Source organism: Sphaerodactylus townsendi, linkage group LG13 (assembly GCF_021028975.2).
Source record: "Sphaerodactylus townsendi isolate TG3544 linkage group LG13, MPM_Stown_v2.3, whole genome shotgun sequence".
Classification (NCBI taxonomy): Eukaryota; Metazoa; Chordata; class Lepidosauria; order Squamata; family Sphaerodactylidae; genus Sphaerodactylus; species Sphaerodactylus townsendi.
In genome coordinates this window covers 41,659,092-41,676,283 of record NC_059437.1, presented here as the reverse complement: position 1 = coordinate 41,676,283, position 17,192 = coordinate 41,659,092, and the positions used below count along the sequence as shown (strand labels likewise).

At 42.6% G+C, this 17,192-nt stretch overlaps 1 protein-coding gene across 2 annotated transcripts in view; it reads left to right on the top strand.

Moving 5' to 3' along the window:
• Nucleotides 1–17,192, top strand: part of MED13L (mediator complex subunit 13L) — a 190,593-nt gene that overhangs the window by 15,512 nt on the left and 157,889 nt on the right. For both annotated transcript variants that reach the window (XM_048513786.1, XM_048513785.1), the window contains exon 2: nucleotides 9,123–9,360. In XM_048513786.1, coding sequence (XP_048369743.1) covers nucleotides 9,123–9,360 — 238 coding nt within the window. The remainder of the gene's footprint in view (nucleotides 1–9,122; nucleotides 9,361–17,192) is intronic.

Below are 17,192 nucleotides of genomic sequence, written 5' to 3'. Positions count from 1 at the left end.
GCCAGTCTTCCTCAACCCTCTTATCAGCCAGACTCCTCATCAGCTGGGCACCTGCAGGGAGGGAGGGGTGAAGCAGAAAGGGCATCTTTTCCTCTGAGCTGGAGGACATCTTGTGGGTGATTCCCATCATCCCATCGGGGAGGCAGGAAATAATTCTTTTCTCTTCTTCCTGTTGGAGTGGGAATCAGAACTGTTGGAGTCAGTTCTTTTCTTGCCTCAAGAAGTGGCTTAGCTAGGTTACCTAAGCTATTCTGTGCCTTCTTAACCTCTGTTCTCCTGTTTTTACTTATTTCTCTACCTTTAGTGCTAGGCTCTCTGTTTCAGTCTCTCTGTGTCTTCTCTATTCACCTCCTTTGACTTTGAAAGGGACGAGTGAAGTGCCAGCAGACTTCCAGATGTGGGGAAGAGATCCTCCTGCCATTTTAGTACCTGAACAGTTCTGTGGCCAGATGACCCAAGTCATTCATAAGAGTTGAAAATCAGAGAAGCGTGTCAGAGGATCAGATGGACGCTCCTCTGGCAGTGGGAACTTTGGAGGACCTCTTTAGCACACCAGCAATGACTGCTTTACAGGAGCCAGAAGATGTGGTGGCCTGCTCAGCACCGAAGGTGAAAAGCATGTGAATCTGCTCAGAGTGGCTGCCACAACATCAAACTGCTGTTCCCGAGGCTCCGAAGACTCCAGCAAGCTTCAGTTCAGTGCAGCCAAAGTAGGGGAGACTTCCAGCCCCCACCAACAGGTGCAGGATGGAAGAGCTAAATGGGAGGTATCACAACCATGACCAGTCACCCCCCTCCCCCCCATCTTCTCAGAAGATTTTTATTCCTTTGTCAGGGATATCCTGCAAGAGGAAGTTATAAAGCAGGATATTCCAGATCTGGACTCCAGAACCTCAAACTGTGCCTCTACCTCAAGTCCTAACTGGGGTGGGGTTCCTCTGGGTGGGCAAACCCTGACTTGCCAAAGCAACCTTAAAAAGATCTCATACTAGTCCCATTAGAGATCTATCATTCCCTCTTGACAGTGAGTCTGAGAGGGAGAAGGGAGAACTCTTCTCTGAAGGTGAAGAGTGGGTATATGATCCAGAAATCTTTGAGCAAGAGGCCATATTTTTTAAAGCAGAGGACTACAAACACCTTTCTAGATGTCTGGCAGCCCTCCACATGCAAGAACGTGGTGGTGGTGATGGGGAGGAACCTCTTGACCCTGAGATCAAATCTTCTCACACTGGTGACAAGGAGTTTTTTTTTTTGGCATATCCTCTCCAAGGGGGAAAACTGCTTGGCAAGGCCCTGAATCAGATACTAGTTGAGACTAAAGAGAAGACCAAGGCCATGCCCAAGAGCCTCAGGCGATCAGACATACATTCTTTTGGTCAGTAGTCCTTTTGTTGCCAAGTTTTGACAGAACTCCAAAAGGATCAGCTGGACTCAACCCAGATAACAGTTCTGGAAGAGCCAGTTTAACTGCAAGTTCTCCCCCAGGAATGATAGACCCAACCAGGACAACAAGTCCAAGAAAGCATGATGCCAAAACGCCACCGATGGAGACAGGCTAGCATCCTTTGCTCAAACATGGATCTAGTCAGAAGCCAACAGCTGGCCCATATAGGTCATATCCTTAGGGTACAAAAACGAATTCACTCTGATCCCTCCCAATTGCATGCTAGCATCCCCCTGTCCTTCAAGAGCAACAAAAGAGCGAAGACCAGAGCAGAGTCCAACATCTGCTGGACATTCAAACCACTTGTGCATTGGAACTTTTATATATATATGTGGCCCCACTGGATGGATTTTTTGATCTGTAATCTCTGGCCATGTTCAGAATTAGATGCATCAATAATTTTGTCACAATAGTGTTGATTCCTAGGTACAGTCTTATATGTATTATTCTCTCCCATCTTGCTGCAAAATTTGTCACTGAAGGATTTAGCTTTTCCAAAAGAAGAAGAGTTTGTATTTATACTCCACATTTCTCTCCTGTAAGACAGTCCTTCCTTTCCTCTCCCCACCACAGACATTTTGTGAGGCTGAGAGAGTTCTGAAGAACAGTGACTAATCTAAGATCACCCAGCTGGTGAGGCCAGTGAGACTGAGAAAGTTCTGAAGAACTGTGACTAGTCTAAGATCATGTGTAGGAGCAGGGTATCAAACCCTGTTCTCCAGATTACAGTTAACCACTGTACCACGCATGCTGCTTCCTTATCTTTATTTATTTAAATGTTTATATGTTGTCATTTGTTGAAGCCTCAAGGTGACTTACAGTGTATTTTAATACTGTTATAACCGAACAATGAAAACTTACAAGCAAAATAAAGACACCATGAACAATTAAAGTTGGGCAAACAGTGGAACATGGTTATAGTCTAGGCTCAGAATAACAGTGCTTAGGAATCACCGGCCAAATGTTCTTGAACAATATTGTCTTGGGTGCTTGTCTGAAGTCTGTTATAAAATATCTTTGAATCACTTTGTTTAAAAATAAACCGAGGCATTTAAAAATAGGTTGCTTAGAAACAAAAGGAATTCTGCTTTTTTCTTCATACACTTGATGAAATTTTGACTCATGTCTACTTTGGGTTTAACGTAGCTGCTGCAGATTTTCCTAGTCTTTCAAATCATTAGTTTGTATACATGTGCTGGCTAATTTAAATTTAACTGGAAGTAAGTCTGCTGGAGTTAAAATGTAGAATATAAGAAGATAATACAATCAACATCTACCCTGTTTTCCCCGAAAATAAGCCCTAACCCGAAAATAAGCCCTAGCGTGATTTTTTGGGATTTTTGAAGGATGCTTGAAATATAAACCCTATTCCAAAAATAAGCCCTAGTTACAGATTCCCTGACACAGCTGATCTGGTCATGTGGAGTGGGGGTGGGGGGTGCAAAATCATGGGAAAAAAATAAGACATCCCCTGGAAATAAGCCCACTGCATCTTTTGGAGCAAAAATTAATATAAGACCCTGTGTTATTTTTGGGGAAACACAGTAACATGTTTAGGCTTTCTCCCTAGTCCCTGGCAGGGGCTGATGGGAATTGTAGTCCATGAACATTTGGAGTGCCATAGGTTCACCACCACTGCCTTATTCTGTTAATAAGTCTCAAGCTATTTCTTTGTGGATGATCTACCTGTCGCTGTTTCTGAGAGAAAAAAAATTCTATAAGAAAATCCTTGATGAGCTGAATATGACCTGGTGGCTCTTGCTTGTAAGTATGATTGGGGACCAGCTGAGGCAAAAGTTCATTTGATGCATTACAGAGGCCTCTTGGGGATAATTTTTTAGACACTGTGAAATCATTAGAAGCTGGCTGCTCTCCTAGTAATACTGCAGTTTGGGCTGGGCAGTCGTAGCCTAATAAACATGGGGTTCTGTGTGTATGTTTATGGCCTTCCCATAGCCAATTGATTAGCTGCTGAACATCTAGTAAATCTTTTAGGGTCAAACTACATATGGCTGATCATTGTATTTAGCGTACACAGACATTTTTTACAGAGTACAGTCCCAGAGGCTGTAGTCTGGCAGGGAAACTCAGGACAAGGATTTGGAAAGGCTCAAGCTTAGTGGTGGTTTTTCCTGCTACCCACAGTTGTGTTTTACCCTGCAGGAAAAAACCCCTTAACATTACTGTTATCTGCCTTGTTGGGGGTGTTGTCCTTTCTTGTTCGCGAGTTTTAAGAATGTGATCTTAGTATTTATACTTAAATGTCTACTGTAGGAAATGCCAATGTATTCATTGCAAATATAATTGCTGCCTTAAATGTGCATCTACTCAAGTGGCAATGGTAGCTTTTCTGTACCAGTAAGAATAACTTTTTCTGCCTAGAGTGTAGCTTGATGGAAATATTAAAGTGGTAGCTGAACTCCATTGTTACAATAACAAGGAAGTATCAAAGGATTGCCGACGTATTCCTTTTTATCCTTTTGGGAAAGAGTCACGCCAACATTTTAGCCTAGGCCAAAATGGGTAAAAGTTGTATGTTTTCTTTAGTATAGCAAAGTCATGTCTTGCACAGTTACATATATATTGGACTGTGTCCACGTGCATTTTGATTTGCTGCAGTATACAAACTTCATTTGAATTTTAGGTTTATTGGCCTTTTGAAAATGTGGCATAAGACGAACCTCTTTCCTTGTAATGCTTTCTAGGAGATATGAATTATATGCAGTCACTGCTTAGATGGATTTTAGTCCTTGGAGACAGTGGTCTTTGAGCAAATAACCCTCATTGATGAATGAGGAGATTTGGCCCTGGGCCATGGAGAAGTTATGTTGCTTGGCTGCATGTAGCACTTAGGAAGCATCTTAACTCTGTTCCCCCCCCCCCCCCCCCCAAGAAAGAGCCAGCTGGAAACTAAAATACTATGAGATCTCAGGTTTCCAAATTACTGATACAGCATTTTGTGGGAAAAATTATGATGTATTCCGTAATGTGATCACAAAGCTCAGCTTTAGTTTAAATTGGCAGTAACTGCCTTGTAAGATGCTTATTGAGTTTGTTCTGTGTAGTGGTCAGGAGAATTTGAAAGGGTTTCTTAAAGTATTAAAGCCTGGGAAAGGCTCTGTCAGTTCTGAAATTATTTTGACAATGTATGAAACTTCAAATTATGTACATGCAGCTAGAATGTTGAACTTGGGCGCTCACATGATGATGGAATCTGGTTAGGTTGATATTGTGTTGATAGTTGCCATCAGTATTAAAATGGGAAGTCATGATTGAATCACTTATCAAGGAACTGTAGGGGAATTGGGTAGTGCAATTGTGTAGCACTCCACTTTTTCTTGAGGATAGAATTTTGGAAGTGTAGCTTTCCTTCTGAGTCTTAACTTTGTTTGACCGTAAAGATGAAGAGGGCAGCTTTTGTAATTTGTCTTGCATTTTGCATAGTTGGTGCTAGCAGGCAACATTGGTGTCCGCTGTGCTTGGCTTCATTTCAGAATGGTACTGACACTTGGCTTCATTCAGAATGGTACTGACACTGGAGTGATCTTAGGAAAAATGTGGAGAAATAGGGGAGGATCTATAGTTCAGTGGCGGACGTGCACTTCGTATGCAGAAAATTCCTAGTATCTACATTTGAAAAGAATGCAACAATAATATGAGGCTACTGAAACTATATATCCAATAGTAAGGTCGGTGGCACCATAGTCAGTGGATGTAGCTGAAGAAGCTTAAACCTAGTATAACTAGGACATTTGTTCTGGAAATTTGATTGGTATGCATAAGATTTAATACTCTACTTAAAAACCAAACAAGACACCAGCTGTTGGATGGTAGTAACATTCAGAGTAGTCAAAAACTTGCATGGTATTACCAGGGGAGCAATCAGATTGTAACACAAACTTGTAATTTGAAGTGCTTTTGGAATTGGAAAAGCTAAATGATGTCGTTGAAAGCCTAGCTTTTAATGTCCCTTTGTATTGTCATTTCTATTAAAAATGAGTTGAGGCATATGATCCTTACCCTTCTTACCAAATGTCTGGTCACTGAGCAGTCCTATTTTATTTGGGGAGGAAGAAGAGCTCTCAATTGCTGTAGTTAAGATCCTGGAAAGGAAAGAAGTTAGCAAAGTAGCTGCTGTTGGACAATGGGAGCAGTGTGATGCTGTCTAGAGAGGAAATGAGGGAATGGATGCAAGCAATGGGAAAGAAATGCTTCAACTAACAGGACATTCAGTGCCAGACAGTACATTGCAGTCATGTGATTTGTTATTAGGTGGTTCTCTTGGGGGGAGCAGTAGTTACTCTTGAAAAGGATAAGCCATATTTTCCTCTCCATTCAGCACCCTTTCTGTCTGCCTCCAGAGATCTGGGCATGCAGTCTCTAGTATATTGTTGCAGGCTTTCACGGCTGGAATCACTAGGGTGTTGTGGGTTTTCCAGGTTGTATGGTCGTGTTTCAGTAGCATTTTCTCCTGACGTTTTGCCTATATCTGTGGCTGGCTTCTTCAGAGGATCTGATGGTCTTCTAGTGTATAGCAGTTTTAATACCAGTGGTTCTTTAGGACTAACTTCATAATATTGGAGGGAGAGGGAAGGAACAGAATGTGAAGAAGTTCTCTATGGGAAAAAGAAATGAGGCTGCATGTAGGACTGTTTAATACAACATGAGCTGAAAGGGCAGTAGGATTGGGGTGATGTTCCCCTGTGTGATCCGAATCGCTCACTGGCAGATCTCCACATGTACAGTCATTTTTCTCAAAGGCTCTTCTTTTGCTTCTTTGCCTTCTGATCTTCCCAAAACATGTTTTTGTTGGAGGGTCAGGATTGCTTTCAGACACCTTGTGCACTCTCTTGACTTCCTCCAAGGATATTGTTGAGCAGTGGCCTCATGTCTTTTTGCTCCCCTGATTTAGAGGTATTCCCTGCAGCAATTTCTTGGGCACTTTCATACAACCCTTTTGTATGTTAATAAGATTCAACCATCTCATCACTGTTAGGATTCTGGACTCAGACCAGTGAGGGATCCAGTCCTTCATTCTGATGTTGCTTCACTCTGAAAATAACCAAAAGTCCACCAGTGAGCAGCCAGGTTATAGAGCTTTGATGCAATGTCAGTGCAGATCCTAATTGTGCTCCAAATAGCAGATGTCCTCCACTAGCACCCAGGAAAATAAAAAGGGCATCCCAAACCCTTAATTTTTGTGGTTGGCTCTCCTCCAGAGCCTTCTTCCACCCCAAGCACTAAATCACTGGACTGGTCATAGTTCAGAATTAAATCTCCTCTGCTCATTGTTGATAAGAATTTAACCATCTTGACTTTCTTTGTCTTTACATTTATATTGTCTTCATATTTTATTTTTAACTCTTCCCATGTTGGAGCATATATTTATGAAGAACACAGTGGATGTGCTAGGCACGAGAGCATGTAGCCATTGGGTGTACCAATTTAATAATTCACATAATGAATTTGGGTGAATGCACATGAATTTTCATTAATTTGTTTTACACATTTGTCTCCATCTGTAGGCAGAATATAAATAAGTGGTACCAGAACTCTAAATGTTTGTTTGCTTTTGAAACAAGGGAACTGCTTTCTGTTTCCCCTAACATGCCAAATGATTTCTGAAATGTATTTTATACTTTAGAAGAGTGATTAGTCACTAATGACCAAAATTTCTGATATTACATTAAAAAAATATGAACAATCTGAGTAGTAATCCTGTTCTTTTAGTCTTAGGTACGCCAGTAGCAGATGCATGTATTTGGAAATTGATGAAGAAGCATTACAAAACTGAGTGGTTTAAAAATGTAATTTCAGAATAGGTCATAATGTTATAAATTGAACTGAAATGAAGGAAAATGAAGAAAAACCATTTTTTATTAACATGAAGTAACTTAAGAGTCTCTCTGCTTCCATTTTGTAATGAAATAAATAGCTGCCTGTCTGGGGATCAATCCATCCCATAATGTTTGCAACAGTAGTTTTTGGAATTTCAGTAGACCCAGTGTTGAAATCAGGAGCGTCAACAGCAACATGCCCCTGAAAATGAAACTACAGCTGCTTGCCATTCGGGTTTTCACGTATTTTGTTTCTGTGGCTTCTTTGTTCCCTAAAATAGTCTTTACCTACAAAGCATAGTAAGTTCTGAAGGAGAAGAACTCCACAGAAACATGCTTAGTTTTTTTCTGAAGTTTCTCCTTATTCATTTTCTGCAGGATTAACCTTGAACTTGTGCTGCATGAATATCAATAGTCTTCCTTTTAAAGAGGCCCTGAAAGTTTAATGAGGAGCACTAATAGGACCTGGTGTTTTTTTTAAAAAAATTTGAACTGTTTTAAGGAACAGCCCATTCAAAGCAATACTCTTGTCCCATTAATTCAGAGTAAGGGAGGAACAGGGCTTTCTGACCAAAACCCGTTTGATTAATTGATCAATTAAGTATTGATTCAGGATTGTGAAATTTTATAAAGAAGAAGAGTTTGGATTTAAACCTTGCCTTTCTCTCCTGTAAGAAGGCTCAAAAGCAGCTTACAAATGCCCTCACTTCCTCTCCCTGCAACGGACACCTTGTGAGGTAGATGGGGCAGAGAGAGTTCTGAGAGACCTGTGACTAGGCCAGGATCACCCAGCAGGCTTCATGTGCAGGAGTGGGGGAACAAATCCAGTTCACCAAATGAGAGTCTGCTGCTCATGTGGAGGAGTAGGGAATCAAACCCGGTTCTTCACATTAGAGTCCCCCGCTCTTAACCACTATGTCATGTTGGATATTTTAATCATGAATAGTTAAATTACTAATAAATAGTGTTCTGAAACAATGAAATTAACTTTAAGAGCCCTATCTGGGGAGGGGGGGAGGTGATGAATCTGCTGTGAGTGGTGAGTGGCAGTGCCGGCAGATTTGCCCTTCCTGGGGCATTTACCTCAGCAGAGGGGTGAAATCACCAGTGTCCAACTGCCATGGCCCTCCCTGGGGCTGAAATGTGGCACTGGAAGTGGCACCAATGCTCCTGCAGCCGCTGGCGTGGTGGGAGTGGGTTAGGGCACATTATGGCAGCAGCCAAGAGTTGAGATGTAAGCCACCCTTTTGGTTTGGCATAAGTTGCTAAACCCAATGAAGACTTCTTGGAGGCAGGGAGGCTTTTGCGCTTTTGAAGCCTCCCCACGCTGTGCTTTTGAAGCCTCCCCACCCCCCTTGGGAGTGAAGGGATGGGGTGGCTGCTGGGCCGTGGTGGGCCACTTGGACTCGTGGACAGGGCTGTAAAAAATGGTAATGAAATAAGTAGTTCAAAATGCATACTAGAGGAGCTCTTAACAAGGCATGCTAATCTTTCTATCGGTGCGTCAAACAGCTTTTCTGGAGCATCAGGGTTAGTTTGCAATTGCATTATAGTAAACCTGGGGATTCAAGGTTTTTTGCTTGGAAATGAATGGATGTAAGTCAGTGGTTCCCAACCTTCCTAATGCCGTGACCCTTTAATACAGTTCTTCATGTTGTGGTGACCCCCAACCCTAACATTTATCCATTTTACAGATGGAGAACACTGATGCAGAGAGTCTTAGGAGACCCCTGTGAAAGGGTCGTTCAACCCCCAAAGGGGTCCCGACCCCCAGATTGAGAACCACTGATGTAAGTTTTCCTAACCAGAGTTTTAATACATTTCAATTTTGTTTCCTGCAGGCGGAACTCACTGGCATCAAGTGGCGGAGGTATAACTTTGAAGGCCATGGCGACTGTGGCCCTATTATCTCAGCCCCCGCTCAAGACGATCCAATTCTTCTGAGCTTCATCCGCTGTTTGCAGGCCAATCTGCTGTGTGTCTGGCGTCGTGATGTCAAGCCGGATTGTAAGGAGTTATGGATTTTCTGGTGGGGAGATGAACCTAACTTAGTAGATGTGATACATCGTGAGCTGCACAGTAAGTATTTTCTTCACCTCTCCCATTTTAGAATTATCTGATTTTGCGACGAAAGGCTCCTTTTCCACATTTCTTTGTCTTCAGACTATTGATGCAGGGAGTTGTGCAAAAGAGTTCAATTTAAGAAATACTAAATCAGAAATTAATTAGATGTGGACATATTTATGCTTTGATATATAGGTGCTTGTCTGCAGATTTAAATGTCTGCTGAGTTAAAATATATAGATGAAGAGTCCAAAGACATGGTGGCGTAATGCAAAGTTCAGGTACATGTGTTCAATGTTTAAGTGATAGGGAGGTTTTTCCTCTGCTCTGTAGTAACCTTTTAACATTAGATGTCCTTTCTGTTACCACAAATTTTAAACAATTTTGGTCCTTTACTTTTTAAATTTTTGTTTCCCCCCACAAAACTGTTTAGTAAACTCTGTAGAAGAATGATAGAACAGTGAGCATTCTCTTGGAGGTAGGTGATTTCCACCCCATCTCATGGAGGCAGGAAAAAGAATTCCACCAAACTGTTTAGTAAACTCTATATAAGAATTACAGAATAGTGAACATTATCTATCCTTCAGGTTGACTCTATGCCATTATCCTCGACTGAAGTCCCTCTCCTTCCCATATAGGGTCATTGTGAACATAATTGTAGACTATAAATTTGCAGCTTTGATGTGGATTTGAAAAGTGCCCGTACTTACGTCACAAATATCCAGGTAGTCATACAACAAAATACATAAGACAATTACTGTAGTGCAGGGGTCTCCAACATACGGCCCTCCAAATTTTCATGGACTATGATTTCCATTAGCTCCGCTAATTGGCCATGCTGGCAGGAGCTGATGGGAATCCGAGTCCATGAACATCTGGAACCACCCTGCTGTAGTGGTTTGTTTAGTTACATACTTTTAATGTACCTTTCTACAGGACCCAAAGTGAGCAAGGGATATGTGTATGATTTGTTGAATTGTAATGGACGTATGCAGTGCTGAATTTCAGAATTCTTCAAATGTGGCCAACTTAACAGCTGTAAGATTTTTTTTTTTGTAAAAAGAGATACACAGGAGAATTTTTATGATCTGCTCCAGGGATCTCCATCAGCATCCACTGCGACCTTTTCTGGTGCCCCCCAAGTATTTTTAGGAAGTGAGTGGTGCCAGATGGGACTTTTGCTCAGCAAGGCTTCATATTAACTATTGGAGATCTGGTTGACTGTGCAGAAATTTTAAAATATTAGTTTAGCAGCAGTTGCCACTAGTGGTGGCAATCTTTTCAGTATGTTCGAGCTTGGGTTTAACAGACCCAGAAGTTTTAAAAGATTTTTCTGAATTTTTTTGGGTTATTTAAATTGACCCCCCTCCCAATGCTCTTGCCTTTGAACGCCACATGGGTCTTGGAGGCAGCGGGGGACACAAAGCTGAACCTGTGCCACCTGCTGTCTCTGAGACCCATGTAGAGTCTGGAGGCAGGCACAGAATTGAATGCTGGACCCTGCCAGGCTGAGCCCAGCATATGGTGGGCTTGGTTTGACTTGGTCTAGCTTTAAACTGCAGGCTCTGCCTCCAAAGATCTAATGGACTTTGCATGTGGAGTCAATGACCAGGCCGAACCCGCAGTTCAATGCTGGGCTCGGCCTGGCCGAATCCAGCTATAAACTGTGGACTTCGAAGATAGTGAATGTAGTTTTAACACTAGACACAGCCAGGCTGCAGATGAGGAAGGGAGGAAGAGGGGGAGACAGTTTTGTTATAATGTGGGAGGCCAAAAATGTAATGCCAAAAAAAAATCTGCATTTTTTAGGATCTGATTTTTTACTCCCTTTTATTGCCACCTATTTCATTTGAAACCAACCCCAGCCCCCCAAATACCGACAAGGTATTTTGTCGGGGGTTTTCTGGTTTGGGCTTATCCACTCCTAGTTGCTACCACAGCACACAAATCTACATTGTGCTACTGAAGTTAAATTGTGGCAGTCATTTTGTGGCTGGCTCCGCCTTCTCTGGCAACCATTTTGCAACACCATCTTGTTGTCTTAGAATTCCAAATATGCCCACAGACTCGAAAAGGTTGGGAATCCCTGATCTGCTCTTTCTTTTTAAAAATCTACTAGATTGATTGCTCTTGGGTCAGATATTTAGATTCTTCAGTGGTGTTATCCTGTAATTGACTCTTTGTTATGTGTGTTGTGCATTGTATTGTATATTTTATTTGTTGGGAGAGTTTGAGTGATATAAAGCGGTGTTATGGGTCAATAAACTGTTTAGTTTGTAATCTGCTCGGTCAGAACACCCAAAAGGCAATAAATGACATATTGTAGTAAAGCTGACACTGTATTTCGCAAAGCCTAATTGTTTCTGCTTTGCTACATTAGTTTGGGACTGTGATTACGAAAGTTTAGCATGCTTCTGTTTTACTCTGCTTTGTAACATACCAGTGTTATCATCCATAGGTCTTTACAAGATGCATGTCTTCATGAATACCAGATTGTTTACTTGGCAAGGGAACCTGAGAAATCTCGGAACAGGGATGATTTCTGTGTGCCTCTTGGCCTATTTTATGCAGGTAGCAATGCATTCATGTATAATTAAAGAGATGGCTCAGAAGTGCTGCATCCAGCGATTCCAGGGATGTTAATTTTTTATGAGGCACCTGTTCAGAGTGGAGGCATGGGTGACATTCCTACTTACCCAGCTAAGCTTTAATAATATGTTTTCTCTTATGAAATGTAGTTTATTTAATATTTCAAGTATGGTCTGGGGCTTAAGTGTGTTCAGTGATCATCCTACTGGATGGAAATTGTGGCTTACTGCTTCCTTTGCTTTTGTAAAAAGGTGTCTCTACTTTACATGTAATGCTTTAAGTAACAGAATTGTAGTACTTTCTTTTTCCAGAGTTAGCTGTGAATTGAAAATCATGTGATATCTAGTGAGTTGAATTTGTCATCGCGTATTTGAGTTTGTATTTTGGCACTTCGTATGTTACAATGTAATCCATCTCAAAGAAAGAAAAAGAAAGCACCTGTCACTGGCTGAGATTTGCATAAGATAATGCGAAATCTTTCTGCTAAGGGTGTCTTCTAAGGAAGAAAAGAGAAATCTTCGAAATAAATTTGATAGTAGAAAGATCTGGGAGCACGAGGTCGAAAGAAAGGGCAAAGCAGACATGAATGGGGAAAGAAGGAACTATTGTGGTGGTAGGGGATTTATTTTGCTGGTGGTGGGGAGAAATTTGAAATACGTTCAGTACATTCTTACCAACCCTGAAATTATTGGACTGTTTTCATTCAAAAAAAAAAATCATTCAGAATTTAGGTAACAATATTTGGCATATTTTTGAAATTGAACAGGTTATTATTTTTGTTTTGTGAAAATACCCAGTTGTATCTATCTGTGCTATCTTGCCCATCAGTGCTATGGAAAGTGTTAACTCAAAATGCTGCAAGCAGTATAATCTTACTACTTTTTTTGGGGAAGTATCAGTCTTCTAATGCAACTCCAACATCTGGTTGACATCTTAGAGTAGCATAAGCCATTGTTGGGTGAGACGTTATAGCTGCTGTGTAGTTTGCTGGGCTTTTCCTGGACATCATATTTCTTTGCCATTTGCAGAACAGTTCCTGTGCATTCCATATGTATATATTTAGCTTCCTTCCTCCTTCAGGAAATGAGAGCTGGGAGTTCACAAAGGAATTTTAAAAAAATGTTTTTGAGCTTATTGCAGGCTAGTAAGAAGTACTGACTACCTCTTAGAAAAATTCCCTCATGGTTTTGCATGTATACAGTGTTGAATTTACACAGTGCTTGAGTGCATCTGTAGAAGAGCCGTTCTGGTCTGATTCGTAGTGCTCTTCTGAAGCTTTCATTCCTATTAATCATGGTGGATTCCTTTAACTTAAATTTGCAGTAAAAGCACTGTGGAAAATATCAATCCAAGCTACTTATTTCTGCCAGAGTTCCTTTAAATTCATGGCTGAGATCTGAAGAGTATTTGACATATTTCACGGAACGGCAGATTCCCACCCTGTGGTCTGGAAAGGCATATTGTAAAAATGGCTTCTCCTACATTACTGGGTTGGGGTAAGCTGGTATTAAAAAACAGAATTCTTCAGGGGACAGAATTATTTGGGAGATTCTTCAGATCCTGGCCTATGTATGTTTAAACCAGGGGTCCCTGACCTTTTTGAGCCTGTGGGCACCGCTGGAATTCTGATCTACAGTGTGGTGGGTGCAGCCACAAAATGGCTGCCACAGGAGGCGGAGTCAGCCACAAATAGTTAAGGAGCGAAGTTATACCTAACTTCTATGACGACTTCAGCATCTCAGGCAGAAGCTCCTTGTTTAAGATGCTTGTGCTGTGGTGGCAACTGTCGCCAAAGCAACGGTTTTAAAAATCTGCATAGCCAGTCAGAAACCCTGCAGGGCAAGAGCTGATCGGACCCCACCTCCGGAATCAGTGGGCGGATGCCGAGAAAGGTGTTGGCGGGTGCCACATTGGGGACCCTGATTTAAACAGCAGCATGCCAGTTCTCCTTATACTGTGAATCCATTGATCCACCTGGCACAGTATTGACATCTCTGTCACTTCCTCTTGATGGTCTTAAGCGGAGGTCTTTCCCAGCTAGGCTGCTTGATACTCTTAACTGGAGATGCTGGCTGAACTAGGAGCTTCTTCATGCAAAGTATGTGCTCAGCTCCTGAGTTCCTTCTTCTCTCTAAAATGTACCTGTTCACAGCTAAAGACAGCTATTATACTACCCAGGAGCACAATCCAAAACCAGCTGGCATGCGTCCTGAATGCCTTTTGCGCTATGGAATTTATATCTACCTAGGGAGAGTAATAATGAAATTAAGACTTTATTTGTGTCTAACTGGAAACATGTAAGGATGCTAAGCAAAAGCCCTCCAGATGAAGTGCCCAGAACTTTCTAAGAGCAAGAGAGCCTGTTGTTACTGGGTGGAGTGTTTTCCTGATTACATGAAAAAGTGAATGTCCATGCTGTTCGTTAGTGTAAATGTTCATAATGTGCACAGTAATATGACAATAGGTTGTATGTGTGTTTTATAATGCTTGACTTTCATATTTTATGTATTTTTTCCTTGGCTTATTCTTTTATTTAGAAAAGCTGGCTTTAATTCATTGGGCTTCCCTTCCATGAAAAACGTTTTTGTGATGACACAACTCTTTGGCTTCTAAAATCTCCTCAAGTAATGAAACAGAGTCTTTGGATTTAACCTGGTGTGTTGGTAGTTCTAGTTTAAAAAAATCATGAGCATAAACCCCACTTTTTAAGACAAATGTTTGTATCACAACTGTGTTTCTCTTTTGAAGGTTTTTACTCTGCCATCCACAGCACTTAGGCTGGCTTACGAATTTTAAAATTGTAAAATTAATAAAACGACTAAACAACAACTGAAAAAAACAATATCAGAAACAACCAGTTTAGTAAACATCAGAATGGTAGCAATAATAAAACTGATCAATCGTCAGAGTTGTCGAAGAATGGTCTTCAGTCTTTACCTGGCACCTAAAGGACACAGTTATTTGTTATACTTGTGAATTAGTTTCCCACTAAGTGACAGAAGGCAGTGAAGTAGTTTAATGAGCTTCCCTGGAGATTCTGCTCATAGAATAGGTGCCACCGATGAAAAGGCTTTGCTTCTTAACGTAGCTGATCCTCGATTCAGGTAGGTAGCTATATTGGCTTGACATCAGAAAAAAGGTTTGGTTCTAGACTCAGACCAACAAAGTTTTATTTTTGGTAGAAGCTTGTGTGCGAATGCACGTCTTGTGGGTGTTTTCCAACTGGTACTCAGCGAGGCGGGGTCTCAAAACTTGTCTCTTCCTGTGGTCTGGTTGGAACACCCCTTTTGTTCCTCAGTATGTTTCCTGCCTCAGCAGGAAGAGCAGCACTGAGAGAGCTCCTCCAGCTTAGAGCATTCTACCCTATCCTTCTATCTCTTTGTTCTGTGTGACTTTTTGTTTCTTGTCTGTCTGTCTCGATTTGTCTCGTTTGTCGGGGAAGGAGTCCTTGGTGTAAACTGGGATTCCCCCCCTCCTTCTGCTCCACTTCCCACCTAAAACTCCAGGGCAGTATGGATGCCCGCCATTTTTCTCCCCCTCGGGAGGTTTTTTCATGGTCCTCAGCGGAGAGGACTCGCTCCTCCCGCAAGGCACATTCCCCAGAAAAGGGGCAGAATGGCCAGAATTCGCCCCGCAACGCAAAATCAAAAGAGCCGGCCAAGAAAAAGGCGCGTGGAGGAGGCGCGCCGCCGGCGGGAACCGCGATCGGCATGGAGAGCTGAACAACGAGCACCAGCGCCCCCTACAGGGATGCAAAGGGTGCGATTCAGCCACAGCAGGCAGGAGAGGCCCGCGCAGACTGCCCTCCTTCCCGGGCTCACTGAGCACAGGAGCAAGGAACTCCAGAGGCCCGGAACTTCTTCACAGCAGCTGGTAGACTTATTCAGAAAGTCCATGAGGGAGGAGATCAGATCCTATCATAGGGAATACCATAGATGGGCTAGGTCTCCCTCCACCTCTGCCTCTCCTTCTCCATCTAGTTCCCCCAGACGCAGGTCCAGTTGTCACTGGGACTCCCTAATGTTCCCGGGGGAGGAGGGGATCAGTGAGAGGGAGTGCGATGCTTCCAATCATTCTCTGACCCAGAGGAAGCCCTGCCCTCCTCCACAGACCAGGTACATAGATTTTTCAAGGTGGAATATATTTCTCTCCCAGCCTCAGCACAGGGCATTAGGGAAGGTTTAGAGAGAATACTACTGACTGTCTCCTTCCAGGCAGATGCCAACTTTGACGCCTTCCTCACCATCGCCAGGGCTATCGCCACCGCTTCGGTTCCTAGATGTCTTGCCTGGCTCAGATCCTGGCAAGCAGATTTCCATTCCAAGCAGCTGGTATCGGGATTCCTCTTCCAAGGGGGAACTCTTTTCGGCCAAGAACGGGAAAAGATCTTAGTAGAAACCAAAGGCAATAAAAAGACCATGCCCAAATCCTTCAGAAACGAGCACTCCACTTCCAAGTCCAATACAACATTTCGCTCTCACAGGACCCTCCCTAGGCCACCAAGGGATGGCAGACAATGGCAACCTCAGCAGAGCTTCCGCAGAAGACTGAATAACAACATCCAGTCCTTTCGTTCGCAGTCCAAACCAGGCAAGTCCTTTGGAAATGACAGGAACAACAACAACAAGTCCTGACTACATGGCTCCAGTCGGTGGTCATCTTCAACACTTCCAATCCCATTGGTCAGGCGACCACGTGGACAACTGGACCAGGGACATCGTTCAATCGGGATACGTCATAGAATTCAACAGAATGCCCAAACCCCGGTTCCTCTCCTTTCCTCACAACTCAAGTCTCATCAAAGCCAAAAGGACACATCTCGCCATACAACACCTACTTCACATCAATGCCATCGAGCCAGTGCCCCAATTGGAGAGGTCCTCTGGAGTATTCTCTCACTTCTTTACAGTACCCAAAAGAAACGGCAACTGGAGGGCGATTCTAAACCTGAGATTCGTAAATCAGCACATCAAATTAAAACATTACCAAATGGAGACCTTCTGCTCAATTACAGAAAATCTTTGGCTGGGGTAATTCCTCACCTCACTGGAACTGACATAGGCCTATCTCCACGTGGCCATCCATTCATCCCATTGGAAGTTCCTCTGATTCGCCATAGGAGAGGAACAATATCAATTCTGAGCAGTTCCCTTCGGGCTCTCCACAGCTCTCCACTTCTCGAAGGTGCTCCTAGCGCCCTTCACCCTCTTATGACAGGAGGCCATCCACACACATCCGTATCTAGACAAAATTCTGGT